The sequence below is a fragment of the Anser brachyrhynchus genome (genome assembly GCF_964034855.1).
Source record: "Anser brachyrhynchus genome assembly, chromosome: 3".
Classification (NCBI taxonomy): Eukaryota; Metazoa; Chordata; class Aves; order Anseriformes; family Anatidae; genus Anser; species Anser brachyrhynchus.
Genome location: NC_137696.1, coordinates 71,331,278 through 71,349,512, shown reverse-complemented (window position 1 = coordinate 71,349,512; position 18,235 = coordinate 71,331,278). Strand labels below are relative to the sequence as shown.

The window sequence follows — 18,235 nt, the reverse complement described above, 5'->3', positions numbered from 1 at the left end:
GAATTACTATAGATCCTCTGATACAGAGATTTTATTACAATTTTCTCTTTAAAACTACTCTCTTTACTGGGTAAAGTTAGAAAGGCAATAAAATTCATAATGCCTGACAGAAGTCTATCTACCTAAATCCACTGACTGACACTGAACCAGGGAACCTCTTCAGGCCTGGGAGGTAACTGTGTGTTTTGCATACAACCTGATTTCCCAAAGCAGATGATGCTCTGATTTCTTTAATTATATGGCATTACCACCCTAAAATGGAAAGACACTTTTCAAGAAAAGTACTAGGAAGGTAGAACATTTTGAATTACAAGTGATTCTTGCTCAGTTGCTTAATCTGAATTTGAAGAACAGGTAACACTCAGATAACACTGACCACCTATTAAAACAATAGTAATTGTATTTCTTGCCATAAAAGGTCTGTTCTTCCCATTTTTCTTGGACAGTGTAATTCATATATGAATTACATATGAAAAAAATAATATATATATATGATGCATGTGAATATATGTATCAGACAGCAAATCTGATACAGAGTTCAGGTTACTGTTAAGCATTTTTATCTATTTATTTATTTTTGCTGGCCATAATAAAGCAAATACCTGAAGTGGCATAGTAGCTTGAACAGATGATATGTGATCGAGCACAGAAGCTATTTATGTTAGGATGGTTCTTAACAAAATTTTGAACGCACTAGAATTGGCAAATTGAGTTTATGCTGGTTTATCCCTTTCTGACCTTTAGTTACACCTATTTTAATCAAGTATGAATTAGTGGAACCATGGTTTCAGTTTTACATGCTTGCTGCTTTTCCTAGCAATTCCTTCACTTGAAAGCCTCTAAGCCTTTAGTAATAGGCAACTTGTGTTCCACAGAAATCTCTGAAAATATGTAGTGCTTCCATATCATGTGCTGACTTTTCAGCTGCTGTAAACCCATTAAAAGCAAGGAAGCTGGCTGACAGCTTACTCCTGAGGAGGATCTGATCCCATGTGTTACACCTGCTTACAAATCAGCCATCTGATTCAGTTCTCTTTCTATTAAAGTTTCTGTCATGGGAGCAATAATATTAAAATATCTTACCCACAATCAAGCAAAAATTCTACTACAGAACTGAAAACTACTCAATAGCTTAAACAGCTAAAGAATCTGTAATGTTTTCCAGAAAGTAAAATATGTCATTAATCCAGTGCATTGAAACTCCTTACAATTATTAGGATTAAATTAAGTTGATTTTTAATGGCATATTAGCTGCTTCTTTGAAGGGGCTCTTGGCTTATTCTCTCATTTTTATCTACCATGGTGTCACTTCAGGACAAAGACAAGTTTGTGTATATTTCCCCTGCATTTTCATACTATTCAGTGTTTGAATTTTATTTTTTAAACACATTCTTGGATTTTCAATGCATAAGAACAATTGTAAGATTCTGTTAATATAACGTTTTCCTTCCAAAGGACTGATGCACACTTTCTGCTGTTAGGAATTTTTTATTGCTTGTCCTTAAGAATCTCTAGTAATATTTGCTAAATAGTTCTATGTCTAAAAAAATAGATTGTATCAGAGCTGTGAATTATATCCTAGCTTGTTTCATGTGACAATGAGATTTATAATAAAGTACTTAATAAGTAGCATGATCACTTGGTCTTAATGTGTTGTTTATGGTGGAGAGGATGCAAATTTACTTGTGAATCAGCCAATTTGTTTCTTGTCCTCCATAAACCCACCCTTTTTTAATGCTGTGCAGAACTCATGTAATGTGGGTGTTTGGTGATTCCATTACTGTTAGAATCTGAGCATTCATTATCGCATCAGCTTTCCCATTAGCTGTGCATACACCTACAAAATATAGCAATTTTATCTGTGATGAGCCATTAAAGGTTTGAATGGCTGGTTATGTTCCCAGGATTGTTGAAATCAATAGAACCAGCTATTCAGCTTAATGGGGATAACTAACACCATTAAAATCAATGGCAGATGAGCCAGTACTATTGTTCCCAAACACATGTTTTCAGATAGGAACATCTAATAGTTTAAAAACAGGACTGCCATTATGCCTTTAACCAGAATATTCTGCAAATCTATGCAATATTATTTTATTTATTGGAAAGCTGTGACTTTTATTATCGTAATTGCTACAAACATTTCAGCTTTCTGCAGTGAAAGAAATCTGTTTTCTTAAAATCACAGCACCATGTACTACTCCAAGCATTGTTTTATTTAAACATTATTCAGGCCTTGACAATAATAGGCCTCACACTTTAAAACCCTGTTTTATTTCAAAGGTAATGTAGCAGAAATTCTTGCTCTGGAGAGTTCTGGTACTGTACCACGGCAGTCAGCTTTTCTATTAGTGACTTTTCTTAATAAGCCCTTTGAACATTGAGAGACTTTTTATCACTCCTTTTTAACTTTATAACAATTCTTAGTGTTACTGTGAGGATTATACAGATTTAGACTTAGTCATGGTCTATAAAACACTCTGATTCCAAACGGCCATTTCTTGAGCATGCATATAGTAAATTCTTTCACCTGCTACTTCGCAAAAAGCACAACTTTATGCCTAGTCACTTTCTTCAGCTATTGATTTGTATCATATCAGAGTATCACAGAATCACAGAATTGTAGGGGTTGGAAGGGACCTCAAGAGATCATCTAGTCCAACCTCCCTGCCAAAGCAGGTTCCCTAGAGCAGGTTGCCCAGGTAGGTGTCCAGACAGGCCTTGAACATCTCCAGAGGAGAAGGAGACTCCACAACCTCCCTGTGGAAGGAGACTCCACAACTTCCCTGGGCAGCCTGTTCCAGTGCTCTGTCACCCTCACCGTGAAGAAATTCTTTCACATATTGGTGTGGAAATTCCTGTGCTCCATTTTTTGGCCAGTGCCCCTTGTCCTGTCCCCACAAACCACTGAAAAGAGGTTAGCCAAATCCCTTTGTCTCCCACCCTTAAGATATTTGTAAACATTAATGAGATCCTTTCTCAGTCTTCTTTTCTCCAGGCTGAACAGACCCAGGTCTCTCAGCCTTGCCTCATAGGGAAGATGCTCCAGGCCCCGTATCATCTTTTTGGCACTCCTATGAACTCTTTCCAGGAGATCCCTGTCTTTTTTGTACCGGGGAGCCCAGAACTGGACACAGTACTCCAGGTGAGGCTTGACCAGGGCAGAGTAGAGGGGGAGAATCTGCTGGCCACGCTCCTTTTAATGCACGCCAGGATCCCATCGGCCTTCTTGGCCACCAGGACACACTGCTGGCTCATGGCCAACCTGTCGTCCACCAGGACCCCCAGGTCCTTCTTCTCAGAGCTCCTCTCCAGCAGGTCATCCCCCAGCCTGTACTGATACGTCTGGTTGTTCCTTCCCAGGTACAGGACTCTAAGCTTGCTCTTGTTAAACCTCATTTGGTTTCTTCCTGCCCATCTCTCCAGCCGGTCCAGGTCTCGCTGAATGGCAGCACAGCCTTCTGGCGTGTCGGCCACTCCTCCCAGCTTTGTATCATCGGCGTACTTGCTGAGGGTGGACACTATTCCCTCATCAAGGTCGTCGAAAAAGATGTTGAACAAGACTGGACCCAGCTCCAACCCCTGGGGAACACCGATAGTCACAGGTCTCCAACTGGACTCTGCACCGCCAATCACCACCCTCTGAGCTCAGCCAGTCAGCCAGTTCTCAACCCACGTTACTGTCCACTCATCTATCCCACACTTTCTCAGCTTTGCTAGCAAGAGGCTGTGGGAGACGGTATCAAAAGCCTTGCTAAAGTCAAGGTAGATGACATCCACTGCTCTCCCCTCATCTACCCAGCTGGTGGTGCCATCATAGAAGGCAATGAGGTTGGTTGTTTATATAATAATTTACATATTTATTCATATAATCATTTATATATTTTGTCTCCTGAATATACTGTCTTTTTATACTTTTAGTACCTCACAAGTCAGCACTTTCCATAATTACAGTTGTGTTAATGTTTCTGTGTTTGCCTTATGGTTGATGTACAATTTTACACATTCATCCTACAGTTTGGTTACTGGCTATCAGTGGAGAGCCATCCCACCAGAGTCTTCAGTCTTTTACAGATTGCTTACTAGCAACTTGCAGAATTATGCCTTTTTCAAGTTATGCTCTTGTTGCATTGCATACCAAAAGGCATTTTATCATATTATTTTATTCATACCAACTTTGACAGAAGGACTCAAGTATTGCAGGGTCACAGCCTTGGAGGTATAGGTTGCATAGTCAGATTGGCACTGGACTGGGCCTAATTATGTTGCCTAAAGCAATATTTAAAGATACTATGAAGAAAAATACTTATAATCACTAACATGAGACATTTGCATAATGTCCTTGCACAATCTTTCACTGGTTAACACCCAATTCTCTTCAGATCATGAATCATTCCTCACAGCCTTAGCAGGCCAATCACTTCTCTCTTACTCCTGCACCCTTATGAAGCTGTTGTTAGCCCAGGAAAAAGCAGTCAGAGCTTTGTTTGTGTCCTCAGGTCTAATGTTATCTAGGCTTCCAGAGTGTCTAAGGAAAAGTACTTACATGAATGAAATTAAGAAAGAAAGCAAAAAAGCAAGTGAGAAAAATAATAATAATTAAAAAAAAAAATCCTTCAGTGAGAAACTCCTTTTTTTTAACCCCTGATTTCAGAAACAGAGTTTGCAAATGAGAAGAACTCCCTAACTGCCAGTTTTCAAACAAGGAGTCCCATTCTGGTTGGTGATCTCACTCCTCATATCTCAACACGCACCTGTGCAGACTCAAACCTTTGTCAAGGTCTAGGCTCTCCTTTTCTGTGTGATCCTCTTCACTTGATGGGACTTAGGCGATCTCTAGGAAGTAAAAGAAAGTCTGCTTATGGAATTTAGTCTAGGGAGAGGACTAGACTAGCCTGCATTTTAGGGATACCTATTGAGTTCTATCTACACAGGTGTTTCAGGGATGGAATGATACAGGCCTGGCACCCAAATGACGCCTACAGCCCATCTGAGCATATCACTTCTCATTGGCTACTCGTAACTTAAAGGAAATTCTTCCTTTTACTGAATCGTTCCTAACCTTTGCAAGCTAAAAATTAGAAAGATAACACCTTCCTCCTGCTGAGTAATTTTTCTGCTTATCAGTATTAGCTTTCAAATGACAGTACTAAAGAGCTATAATGATCAGTACTGAAGACACTTAGCAAAGGGCTCATTAACAGCTGAGATGAGCTGTAAAAGAAACATAAAATGTCAGCCTAATTTAAGAAATTGTGCTACACTGGGGAATGGGTAATTAAACAATAATACTTATGTAAGTGGAAGGTCTGAAAATGAACACAGCAGAGCGACAGAGACTGCTATCATTAAGAATCCAACTTAAATCCCATAGTGCTTAAGGGCAACCAAATTCCTGGAAATGTAAAAAGAGAGATGAATAGATCCAGCATGAAAACTCAATGACTAAGACCCGTGCTTTAGGCTTACAGGCTAGAATGTGTAAAAGGGTGCTGTATCTTATAATTGGCAATATGGGATGCCAGCCTATATTCCCCCATGCCTTTAAAATAGGCATGCAACAGTAGAGCAAGGACAGCTGTAAGGTGTTATAATATTACTGCCAGGTCTGTTGGGAAACCTACAATAGAGCAGCAGAGATCAGCAAGCACAAGGTCTTGAGCTGAGTTTATGAAATGAGTTGTAACTTAAGTACTTTGTGCTCAGATTTTAAACATCTACTGAGGCAGTCCTAATGTAAATACCTATATTCCCTATACAAGCAGTGAAGACCTCCAGATGGATGACGCTGTTCCTACTTAAGTTCAGATAAATAGAAAAGGCAAAATGAATGCCAAATGCCACACAAGTTTTTCACTTGTACTCTTTGTCATAAATCTTTACTTATTTTCCAAGAGAAATGGAAGCATTACATTAAGACTGTGAATTATAGTATCAATGAAAAGGAAGACTTAAAACCATCGATGCTTAGTCCTTGCTATTTGGCCATTAGCTCACATTCTACACCCAAATGACCTTTCTATTTCTGTGTTCATAATCCTTTGTCATGGGAGTTTCTTAACCATCATGAAATCTCTTTAGTTCAGAATGCTTCTGTCTTTTATTTCACTACTGAGTTGCTTTTAGGAGTGAGCTGTTTTGCAGATTATCTGAAGAAGTCTTTGAATAGTTACAAAATCTTTTGAAGATTCAGTGACAGCCTTTTAAACATGCTGTTCATGTTCCTGAAGTTGCACCAGAAGCTTGTATACGAGTCTGATTTTTCTCTCAGTCTCTTGTTTCTTTTTCAGCCCTAATTCACGTAAAAGAGAATAATTAGGGATATCTATGGAGCTATCAAAAAATTAGAATGTACAAAATTGGGCTTCTTGTCAACAAAAGGTTGTTCATCTGCTGCTGAAATATTAAAAAGTGTGCAGTTAGTTTTCCCTGTGATTTCACGAGTAACAAAATTTGAAAAATGAAGTGGGAGTTCTAAAGTCTTTGTGCTTTATTCACTGTTTCTTTGCAGGGAGACGGGGGTGGGGAGGTTGTTTGGGTTTTTATTTCAAGATATTACTAAGATTTCCATATAAGTGGTAAGCTATAAATTCTATTTCACAATATGATTTATTTATCTATTTATTTATTTATTTATTTACACATTACCACGAAACCAAACACCTTGCTATGGTACTGTAGAGGACAGCTGTTTGTTGATTTGTGAGTTTGTGATAGGTGTAGCATTACTGTTAAATAACACTGTCCAGTGAAGCCAATCTAATACCCCCAAAAATATGAATGCTTCTTTGCTCAGGAGAAGCAACTATTTGGAAGGATTTTTTTTTCCAATTTCTATTCGAGCAAGTACTAATTGAAACATAAAAACATCATTTAAACTCTTCAGTTCATGCCTGCACTTTGAGTGAAATTTTGTTACTCTCAAACTCCCATTGATATCAAGGGGCTGAAAATTCATGTCTAAGTTGAAAGCAATTTCTAAAGCGACTTGAGAAAAACTAACAGATTATGTGGTATGATACTGAAGGCATCAATAAAAATTTCCCCTGAATATGACAGAGAAGACAGAAGACATCAGATAATGATGAAAGGATGACACAAGAAAATCCTGCTGAAAGAAATCATTGCTTTAAAAGCAGAGTAGAAGTATGCAAGTGGAATTGGACTGCTGAGAATAATAAGGGACTTCACCTCATAAGTTACTTCTAGGCATATTGATCCTACACGGCTGGAGAACAATCAGGTAGTTAAGGTAGTCCTTTATGTACATTTCTATTCACATTTCAGAAACTTGCAGCCACTTAATATAATAGTGGTGGTGGAAAGGGGGAAAGAACATTATCTTTACTAAAAAAGAAGCCAGGCTTCTGAAGATGCATTCCGTTTTTAGTTCAAGGATGGATTGGACACTTTTGGAAAGCCAATATTCTAAAACAAGAAAAACAATAATGATATGTCAGCTGTTCTAAGAAAAATGATTCTGACAAAAAAAAAAAGTTTCAGTCATGGAAAATAGTCTTGAAACCAGATTCTGCTGTTAGATTTATTAAGGCTTTTGTTTTTTTTTCACTTCTTTCTTTGACAGCAATATGGAAACTCAAATCCAGCATTCAAACTGCAAAAAATGACATACAAAAATAAATATTGGTGCTGCTGAAGGAAGATATTTTTGAAATACTCGTATGGCTCAGGCAGACAAAAGCTCATCTTGAGCCCATTCTTAAGCATTTGAAACACATGGGATACATTTGAGATTTCTTCATAAAGTACCACCAGCATGTTAAAGTGCACTCCAAGTTTGAGCCAACCCCAAAAGCTTTTCTTTTTATGAGCTTCCTGCCAGTTAAAATATGTTCTACCACACACACACACACACACACACACATATCTATACACTGCAATGTACGTGAAACTGGTTTTATACATTGAAGTATGGTTTTGTTTAAATTCTCCTAGTATTTTAATGAACACATTTAAAAGTTATTAATATTACAGTGAAGGTACTCTCGTGGCATATAAATTTTGTTTTATTCATCAATTTGCTGTCTACCTACACAGGAAAAAAAAATATAATAATAATCCTTTAGCATTCTCTTTCTCAGGCATCACACGGCAATTCAAAAGTTGTGCCTTTGTTTTCTGGCTCTACCATTGACTTGGCAGAATATTGGATCCTTTTGCTCTGTAAAATAAGACTTTTTTGTAACAGCAGGAGCATGGAAAGGAATGAGACAAGACCACATTCTTAAAATAAAACAAGTTTTGAAGGCAGCTAGTGGCTTTATACAGTAGCATCTCTCTACCCTAGTGCTGCTGACATGTCTTCCTACCCAGCAAAAGAATAGTTTGTTGCAGACCCCACCACCACCACCGCCCCAGTCCCCACCCCAGTTAGTGGGAGGGGAGCATGAGACCAGCTTGCATTTGGCTGGGTTTTGTCTCACTTACCTACTTAGTATAGAAGGCCCAGACCATCATAACCCCCTTTTTAGGTAATACCTCCTGTGAGAAGTAGGCACATAAGTCCATCTGTTGCTCTTAAGTCCTTGGAGTACGGGCTCACCATACGTATGCATGGTGTGTAAAGCACTAGCACTGTAACACAATACTGGAATGGGAGAAGAAAAAATAAATACTATAGTCAGACTAATTCAAACATTGTCCTCAGTGGCAACAAGCAGCCTGCAGTTCTCATAAGATGAGGGATGTTTTTACTTTTTCCTTGTATCTCTCTTTCTGTCCTTAATAAATACAACCTTGCAGTGTAACTTTAATTTCATTTAATGATTTTGAAAGTAATGTGTAGAACACTACACCACCGAATGCCACTCCCCCCTTTTTTATTTGTTTCATATTACAATGTCAAAAATCAATATTATAATAAATGTGTTTCATATAACAATGTCAAAAATAGATATTGTACTGAATATCTTATCTCTAATTATTCTGAGGTGTATTTAACTGATGTCTGTTTTTAGAAACACTATTGCACTACTGTCTCTGATGTGATCAGAGAAGCGGCAGATCTTTTATTAGGTTATGAAAGAAAATAGATATTTAAGCATAGGAAAATATATATTAGTTGACATAAGTATATTTCTTAATTCTGTGTTTACTATTCCAGCCTTGTTAGAGTCCAATATTGAACTTGGGTACACACTAAAGATAATGCTGATAAACAGTGAGCTAATGAATAATCAAGAAAATGAACCTCACTGTTGTGATGATTTTTGCACACTGCAGGTTGCTGTTGATGTCTCAGTTTAAAGCTAATTGATATTTTGCAGCATTTGTAGGGGAAGCTCAGCATAGGTGGGTCACTGAAATGACTAAGTATACTGGGATAGCTGTTATAGCTGCAGCGTTAGAGCCATTCACCCGTGCACTGGCTAGGAAAAAGCTGACATGCCTCATGCCTCCTCTGTCCTGTTTAAGATATTGTCCTGATTAGTACATGTGAGGGTTTATCTGGAACATGTACAAGACTCATTGTGCTGGGTCAGAGTAAAGATTGATCTGTTTCATTTTCCTGACCCAAACAGTGGCTAAATGCAAAAGTTGCTGGAGGACTTCAAGAACAGGACAAGAGCATACAATACCTTCTTAGGTGCTCTCCTGGACTCTCAGTTTGTGTTACATTTCTTCAGGAAGAGACGAGGTGGACCCAGAGGGAAACAGAGATTACTCTTTAAGTGGCATTACTTGGTCTGCTTGGGAAGGGAGGCAAGGAGCAGGGGAGAAGAAAAACATCCAGAGGCGGATGTGCTGGAGGAAAGGAAATAGTGGGAAAGAATCTCAGCAGGGAGCAGGAGCCGGCTGTTCATGGAGGGAGGCAGTGGGACTGCAGTGAGAGCAGGGAACAGACGGTTTTAGTTCACTCTGTGACTTTCTTAGTCACAGCAAACTCTGCCCAGGCCCTTCTGGTGCCCAGAGTTGGTTTTGTTTTTTTCATCTGCTGTAGGGTCTGGTTGGATGTTCCTTGTTCTGTTCTCTGGCCAGACCAGACCAGAGGGGACTGGTAAGAGTTTACTGAGACTCAGAAAGTCACAGAGTGAATTAAAAACAAGCCTGGAAGCTTGCAGAATAAGTATTGGAACAGTTAGATATAAGCATTCATATTTCTGTTACATCTGTCCTAATCACTTTGAGTTTTGTCTATTTACAAAGCTAATTATCCTATTAGATATTATAATTAAAAATTACTTTTTATTTGTCTTCTGTTAGGTTACCAAGTGAGCTGGGCCTATTTAGCCTAGAAAATAGGAGATTGAGAGGGGATCTCATCAGTCATTACAAATACCATGTAAAGAGGATGAGGCCAAACTCTTCTCAGTAGTAGCCAGTGATAGGACAAGGGGTAATGGGTATAAATTGAACCACAGGAGGTTCCATCACCATATGAGGAAGAATTTCTTTACGGTTTGGGTGACAGAGCACTGGAACAGGCTGCCCAGAGAGGTTGTGGAGTCCCCTTCTTTGGAGATATTCAAAACCCGCCCGGATGTGATCCTGTGTAACATGCTCTAAGTGACCCTGCTTGAGCAGGGGGGGTGGACTAGATGATCTCTGGAGGTCCCTTCCAACGTCAGCCATTCTGTGATTCTGTATTATTGAGTCCCTTGAAGCTGTGGGCTGTCACTTACCCCTTGCTGGAGGAGTACTGACTGTTCTCCATCAGGGAAGACTGGCTTTTAACTCTTTCTCTGTCGTAGTGCATCCAGTTTTCCCAAGCAGCTGGAGTTGCACCGTTCTGGAAGGTTTGTCAGTAACTCTTTTGTGTTCTGGGTTTGTCACACTTGGGGAAAGCTATTCATTTCCAGATTGATATTATCCTTTTTAAAAACTACATGATCTTGACAATGAAACAGGAAGTTTGTTCTAGTAAAGAAATATTTATATATATAGTTCTTATTCTCACTTGTTTGGAGGTTTCCAATTAATTCGTAAAGTGTTTATGCTCACAGACATTTTTATTCTAGATTACTTGTAAAAATAACAGTTAGTTCTTTTTTGGTTGTCCCTTGAGGAAGGTGGGCAAAACATTTTTCTTTTTCTTTCTTTTCTTTTTCTTTCTCTTTTTCTTTTTCTTTTTCTTTTTCTTTTTCTTTTTCTTTTTCTTTTTCTTTTTCTTTTTCTTTTTCTTTTTCTTTTTCTTTTTCTTTTTCTTTTTCTTTTTCTTTTTCTTTTTCTTTTTCTTTTTCTTTCTTTTTCTTTTTCTTTTTCTTTTTCTTTTTCTTTTTTTTCTTTTTCTTTTTCTTTTTTTTCTTTTTCTTTTTCTTTTTTTTCTTTTTCTTTTTCTTTTTCTTTTTCTTTTTCTTTTTCTTTTTCTTTTTCTTTTTCTTTTTCTTTTTCTTTTTCTTTTTCTTTTTCTTTTTCTTTCTTTTTCTTTTTCTTTTTCTTTTTCTTTTTCTTTTTCTTTTTCTTTTTCTTTTTCTTTTTCTTTTTCTTTTTCTTTTTCTTTTTCTTTTTCTTTTTCTTTTTCTTTTTCTTTTTCTTTTTCTTTTTCTTTCTTTTTCTTTTTCTTTTTTTCTTTTTCTTTTTTCTTTTTCTTTTTCTTTCTTTTTCTTTTTCTTTTTCTTTTTCTTTTTCTTTTTCTTTTTCTTTTTCTTTTTCTTTTTCTTTTTCTTTTTCTTTTTCTTTTTCTTTTTCTTTTTCTTTTTCTTTTTCTTTTTCTTTTTCTTTTTCTTTTTCTTTTTCTTTTTCTTTTTCTTTTTCTTTTTCTTTTTCTTTTTCTTTTTCTTTTCTTTTTCTTTTTCTCTTTTTTCTTTTTCTTTTTCTCTTGTTTCTTTTTCTTTTTCTTTTAACAAAGAGAAAACTAGGAAAAGAGAAACCTCTCTTCCATCATCACCTAGAAAACAAAAAGCTCTATTGTATCTAGATTGTGCTGTACTACTGGCACAGAACTTCCTGCTAACTAGTCTTTGGCTTAAGAAAAGTCATGTTCCAGGCTCACTTTATTTGCCTAAACATGGGCATCTAGTGCTGTTTTACACACCATAGGAACCTGGCCACTAGCTACTGACTGCCCAGAAGCCCAGGGTTTCTCATAAGTCCTGTGTCATTCCTGCCAGCCCTACAATTATGTTTTGGATACTGTAGGGCACCTCAAATGGTACTGAGCTCCTATATTTAGGTAACTGGACCATTTCCCCAGAAGCACAATTGTTCTGGGATGAAATGAATCACCCTCTGGAAGACACATCCTCTCCATTGACTAAAGAGGGAACCTAAACAACTTGTTTACATGCCTAGTTTTCAGACAGCTAACCATGGGTGAGAAGAACTACACTCTGAAACAATGTTGGTGCAGCAAAATGGAGGTTGACTCTAGCACATGCCTGCCGTAGCTAGCCTAATCTCGGTCCCACAGGTAAGAATATCAGGGAAGAAGACATAGCATGAGGTGAGTGTGTGAAGATAACTACGCCACTGACCTAGAGCTCCTAGGGAGCTCATACTCAGCATGTGCTACAAGCATGTGCTGTGTTACAAGCATGTGCTACAGCTTACTCTGTTTTATCGGAACAGTTATCATTACCACTACTATTATCGCATCAGCTAGCTTGGATAAGGTTAACCAAGGTATGTTAGTAGATAGTACAACCGTACCTTCATTTTTATAATTGACCCATTGTATTGGTTTAACTTGCTCTAGTGTAGCACATTTTATTTCATTATCATACACTCATATTTTTCTCTAGAGAAAATGTGGACTTATTTAACGATCCGTGATTATCTTCCAACATTTTTTGCATTTGTTTTTTATTATACCGATTTGCTTTCCCAGTCAATCCATTCAACTTTTCTTTGGTTCATTCCCTATTAAAACAGTCTAAAACTTTCTACCATAATACTCTCAAAGAATAGCTACTCAAAAAGGTTTTACTACAAGAGTCACAGTAATTACTCTACCAATACAACAATTGTACACTGAAGTATTTGGGATGATTATTGAGGAATTCTGTAGCAATTTTAAATAAGAGTGGTTGGTTTGTTTTTCAGTTTATTATGTCCTTCTTTTATTGCCACAATCACATCTGCAAACAATAATCCTTCTATTTTGTCCTCTGAGTGTTCAGTTATGGTTCATGAAAAGCTGCCATTTTATTTCTCTTTTCCCACTGCTCCCATCTTATAAACTGCTGCGTTATTTAGATTGACTTTTCTCTGCCTTGTTTTCACACGTGCACCCCTGTAGTATAAGCAATGACAATTCCTCTAAAAACATTGATTCCTCTTGCACAAATGTTAAGTGATATAACAGAATTTTAGTCAGAACCCCTCAATGTCATATTCATATGACTTATTTTAATTTAAAAAAAGACACACCATGTTAGTAGACTCACAGCCTCTGTATTAGGGCATAAAGCGATCAAGAGGACATGCTGCAGTGTGGGTTACGCCACGAAAGCTGACAATGGTATGGGCATGTGAGCTGGATTCCCTTCTTTCTCAGGCAGAATTGCTCATTTCCACTTGAAAATTATTCCTTAATGACAATAAAAAAGTGGAAACGTGATAGTTAGGGTATGTTTACACTGCTCAGAGAGATGTTACAACATGGGTAAAAAACGAAAAGTATTAGTGCAGAGGCACAGAAAGCCTATGGCCCCGTGCTGTTGTTTGTCAGAAGTTATGCTCAAATTAGGTCTCAAATAATATGCTGAAACCAAAAGCAGATTGGAAACTAGAGGCATGGGGACAAACTAAAATGAAGTTATTCTGAGGCATTCTCTTTTGACTTGCTATTATTTATTTAGCAAATTCTGAACGAATTGCAGACTATCATCAATGGGAAAATATGTGATTGACTGTCAGAAATACAGCTGCGTTGATGGAAACTCTGACTTAACCTAGTAAAATAATTCATTTGCAGAAGCCAGATTTCTCAGCTGATGCATACCTTCATTGTTGTTGAAGGCCATTTTCTTCCTTATAGTCACTGAAATAATTTTTCTGGTTTAGGTCTGTTAGGGAAGAAAAACAAACAAACAAAACAGAACAAATCAAAGAACCAGAGCCCATAGTTTCAAAATGTTATTAACATTTAAGCCATTGTCAGCAGTGCAACAGATAGATAGTGTTCAGGTACTGAAAGCAAAAGAGCCATCAGAGTGTTGTCCTGTCTCTTTTGAGAAGTGGCAGCCTTGCTCATTTATCTCAGCAACACATACTGCCGCTGTACTCTCTGCTGCAGTGAGACCAGCTAAGCTTAGAGTATGTTTAATTAGGAAGCTTAGAGAAGAACTTCACCGTGGTGAAGTAAAAGGAGCTACTGAAAAAGATTAAGGTTAAAAGTGAAATACATATGAAATTAAATTGAGTTTCAAGCTTTATTCATAATAATTCTTCTGTTATTCAAAGATGGCTTCAATCAGAAAACAAGAAATGTATTTGTTCTTCATGGACTTAAATATGCATAGTAGCATAAAATAGAATAAAAGAATAAAAAATGAAGGGAAGGGAAGGGAAGGGAAGGGAAGGGAAGGGAAGGGAAGGGAAGGGAAGGGAAGGGAAGGGAAGGGAAGGGAAGGGAAGGGAAGGGAAGGGAAGGGAAGGGAAGGGAAGGGAAGGGAAGGGAAGGGAAGGGAAGGGAAGGGAAGGGAAGGGAAGGGAAGGGAAGGGAAGGGAAGGGAAGGGAAGGGAAGGGAAGGGAAGGGAAGGGAAGGGAAGGGGAGGGGAGGGGAGGGGAGGGGAGGGGAGGGGAGGGGAGGGGAGGGGAGGGGAGGGGAGGGGAGGGGAGGGGAGGGGAGGGGAGGGGAGGGGAGGGAAAAGGTTGTTTTTCTTCAGGAAGCCCTGAGCCTTATGTACATCAACCCCTTATTGTCATCTGACTCCAGAGATGGAATCACCACAACTGGACTTGATGGAGAAACTTTTTAGTTGCCACAACATACTGAAGCATACTGAAGTGTAGTTCCAAAATATTCTTATTTAAAATCTTCAGTAGAGTGCAATGTGAAATACAGACCTGAGGTAAGTAAGTATATATATTCTGACAGGAATGATCTACCATGTTTTCTGTCTTGATACCAGTCTTACTCTAGCAGCTCAGTTCAACTGCAAACACATCAGTAGCCCAAATTTAGGCTGATTTTGCAGACCAACAAATTTGGTATAGGCTTAAATAAATTAACTTCAACAAGAAGAAAGATAAAGAAGATTTTTTCCCCTTATGACTTCCTTCCTATCTCTTGGAAAGAAACTAAGAGATTTCCTGTGATTGTCATTGAAACTGCTTTGCCCGTTCTCAGTACCAATCTGAGAGGTTCATACCTGTGGAATCTACTGAAATCAGTTATCCTTTCCCTGGGAGAGAGAGATTTGTTTTCCGGAAATGTTACCATATTATTTAGCTAATATCTAGTTGCAACCCCTGTTTTCAAATGCTTTTGGAACCTCTTGACCAATTTCAATTGATTTAAAGAAGGCATGCAAGTCTCACAATTCCTACAAACTAAAAGCAGGGTTAGGGAGAAAGACCCAAATTAGCGTCTCCACTGAGGAAATGCAGGCAGAATTAATTCCATTTGGCTACGGCTTCATGACCAGAGACTGTACACATTTGCCAGCAACTAGACCACATATGAATAACTCCATGTGCTGTTTTTGACCAAGGAGTATCCATTGGACAAAACACATTTCATAGGAAACTGGACTTCATTAACTCTGCTGTTCACAGAACAACTTGTAGTTATAAAATGGAAGACAAAATGCAGAGAATAGGAAAAAATAACCAATAAGAAAAATCATTATATACTCTGGCTTAAGAACAATGGTCAAGTTATTAATTTAAAACAGGTGTTCAGTTCTCAACACTTCGTAAATAGATAAAGAAGGAAAAGGGAAATTTGTACTTGAAAATTAGTAGGCCTATATCCTGACATGTTGTTTCAGATGCGCACTTGAAGATTTGGATGGTAATCTACTGGATCCACAGTATCGTTCTAGAAATCTCATATAAACATCCTCTTCTTGTTACATTTCAAATAATCTCCATTTCTTGTTGCAGATGAAATACAGAATTGCAGAGTTTTGAACACCAAAAAACGAGCCATTGGAAGGGTTCAATTAACCACATTTAAACTCTTTTGAAATTTTATTTATTTTCATTGACACATTTTGAGTTTTCAAATGTCCTAGCTTACAGAATCAAATTTTCCTTGAAAGCAGGAAATTCAGATATGCACCAATGCAGCCTAGGTACCGTGGGCTTGCTTTGGAAGTACTGTTTTACTGAGTTCAGAGTAATTGGGGACTAGACCCAGTGTTTTTCCACAACTAATTCAAACTAAATATCAGGGATCTCTCTCACTTTCAGGCAACAGATTTTTTAGCAGATAAATTATTAATTTTAGGAGGACAAGTCAAATCTGATGGGACTGTTGAAGCCAGCAAGTGATTTTCTTCTGAGTCCAATGGGCTGGGAATCAAGAACACATTCTCTCCCTCTCAGGCAGAGGGACTGTGAGAAGCTGCCTCAGCAACTTTAAAATTTGTTCTGAGTGGGAAACAAGGAATGCAAGGAGGCCTCCAAAGCAGAAAGGGAACCAAAATTCTCAGGCTGCACTGTCTCTTCTCTCAGAGGACTTCACTCCAGACTCTTGCCAGTACAGATCTATTTGGAAGTATATTTTGCCAGATCACTTTCTTGCTTAAGGAAAGCTGAATACAAAAATATAAGTATAGTCCTCTGACAGCAGGCACATAAGTGGGGCAAATTACACAATTCTTCATTTTGTGTGAACTCCTGTAGTCATTTCATCCACACATATATTTTTATCTGTTAATACATTTTTGTTAGGTATCTTGGGACAGACTTTCAGCTTCTCTGTGAGAATCTCTTAGACAATATATTTCATGTAGTACATCTAAGAAGAAAAGTTGACAGTGACTTTGAACTTTGGTTATTCAGCTTGGGAATACACCTGACCCACAAAGCTGTGTTTCACATTCAGCCCCTGAACTATGGGATCTATGGGATTATTCACAAGTTTGAAATTAAGCATATGCTTCCACACATTGTTGGATCAGAATGTGGAGTTACGGCTAATTTGAGCCAAGATTCACATTTGTTCTATTAAGGAAACAGGGACAAACTACAAACCTTACATCTGGAGGCTGATTTGAGCTTCCCTCACATTCAGGAAAGAAGGATGGGATTTGACTGAATCCTTTCTCTGATTCTCTACTAGAGGAACACATTGTCCATTTAAGGAAACAATATTTTCCCAGCTTATATTACTGCAATTAGTAGAATTTAAGTCCACTGTGTTTATGGAAATTTTATGCCTAATAAACTACTGTCAGTAAAACGAACAGATAGTCAGTTTAGATTAGTGATGAAAACTTTGAAAAGAAATATGTCTTTTCTATCACAGATGTAAAGGTGAGTAGTTGTGAAGCAGAACCTTCATTTTCTTTTCTTTCATTTAGAAGTGTCTATACTAGATGAACCTCTTCTGTTTTTAATCAGCTTTTAGACAGAATATTTCAGGGAAAAATATTAACTAAGATGGTGAGAAACAAATATCGTTGAGTATTATGACTAAATACAGTGTTATGAAAGTATTACTGAAGGTAATTTAGTAACTTTCTCTTCTTTTCTTTCTTTTCCTTTTCTCCCCTTCTTCCTTTTCAATAATGTTGTGTGTACCTCATCTTTCCTAGTCAGTGGGTTATTGATTAAGTCAGTATAAAGTAGTAGTGGGATGAATTATCACACTGAGACAGCAATTTAAGAAAACGGATTGTGGTTTTTTGTTTTTTTCTTTGTTTCTTTCATGCATTCCATGTTTGTTTGTTTGTTTGTTTGTTTTTAAAGGAAAATGCAAGGAAAAGAGGAAGTCTTAGACAGCCCAGAATAAAGACTCCTGTTTCTAGCTCTGTAGTTCTGTAACTGGAACATTCAGTTAGCTTATGATGATAATCCTGTCATATGGCTACCTTTAGTTCTGGAAATTGTTTGATGTGTTTTTAAGGCATTTTTTTTTAGCTGCTCCTGACCTCTGAAAACCAAAAATGTCACGGGGCCTGTAAGTCTATGAGTTCTGGCCTGAGAAAGAATTAGCCCTTTCTGTCTTTTGATTGGAGCTAGCAATAGATGTTTGAGTTAAATGTGAACTAACAGTTGAAATTAAAATGAAGATTGAGTAAATTGTCTGGGATAAAGGAAAAAGGAATAAAAATCTGCAAGTTGATCAGCTGATGCCAGGGAGATGCATGTAAAGGATGA

The 18,235-nt window shown here is 37.7% G+C and overlaps 1 protein-coding gene across 1 annotated transcript in view; it reads right to left on the bottom strand.

Annotated features, from left to right (window-relative positions):
- Nucleotides 1–17,205, bottom strand: part of LOC308193663 (uncharacterized protein) — a gene marked incomplete at its 5' end in the record, with an annotated part of 54,214 nt that extends 37,009 nt beyond the window's left edge. Inside the window, 3 exons of the mRNA XM_080588596.1 lie at nt 8,449–8,608; nt 9,600–11,925; nt 17,108–17,205. Of these exons, the coding sequence (XP_080444722.1) occupies nt 10,971–11,925; nt 17,108–17,205 (1,053 nt within the window). The 3' untranslated portion in view covers nt 8,449–8,608; nt 9,600–10,970. The remainder of the gene's footprint in view (nt 1–8,448; nt 8,609–9,599; nt 11,926–17,107) is intronic.
- Nucleotides 17,206–18,235: the final 1,030 nt, after the last annotated feature.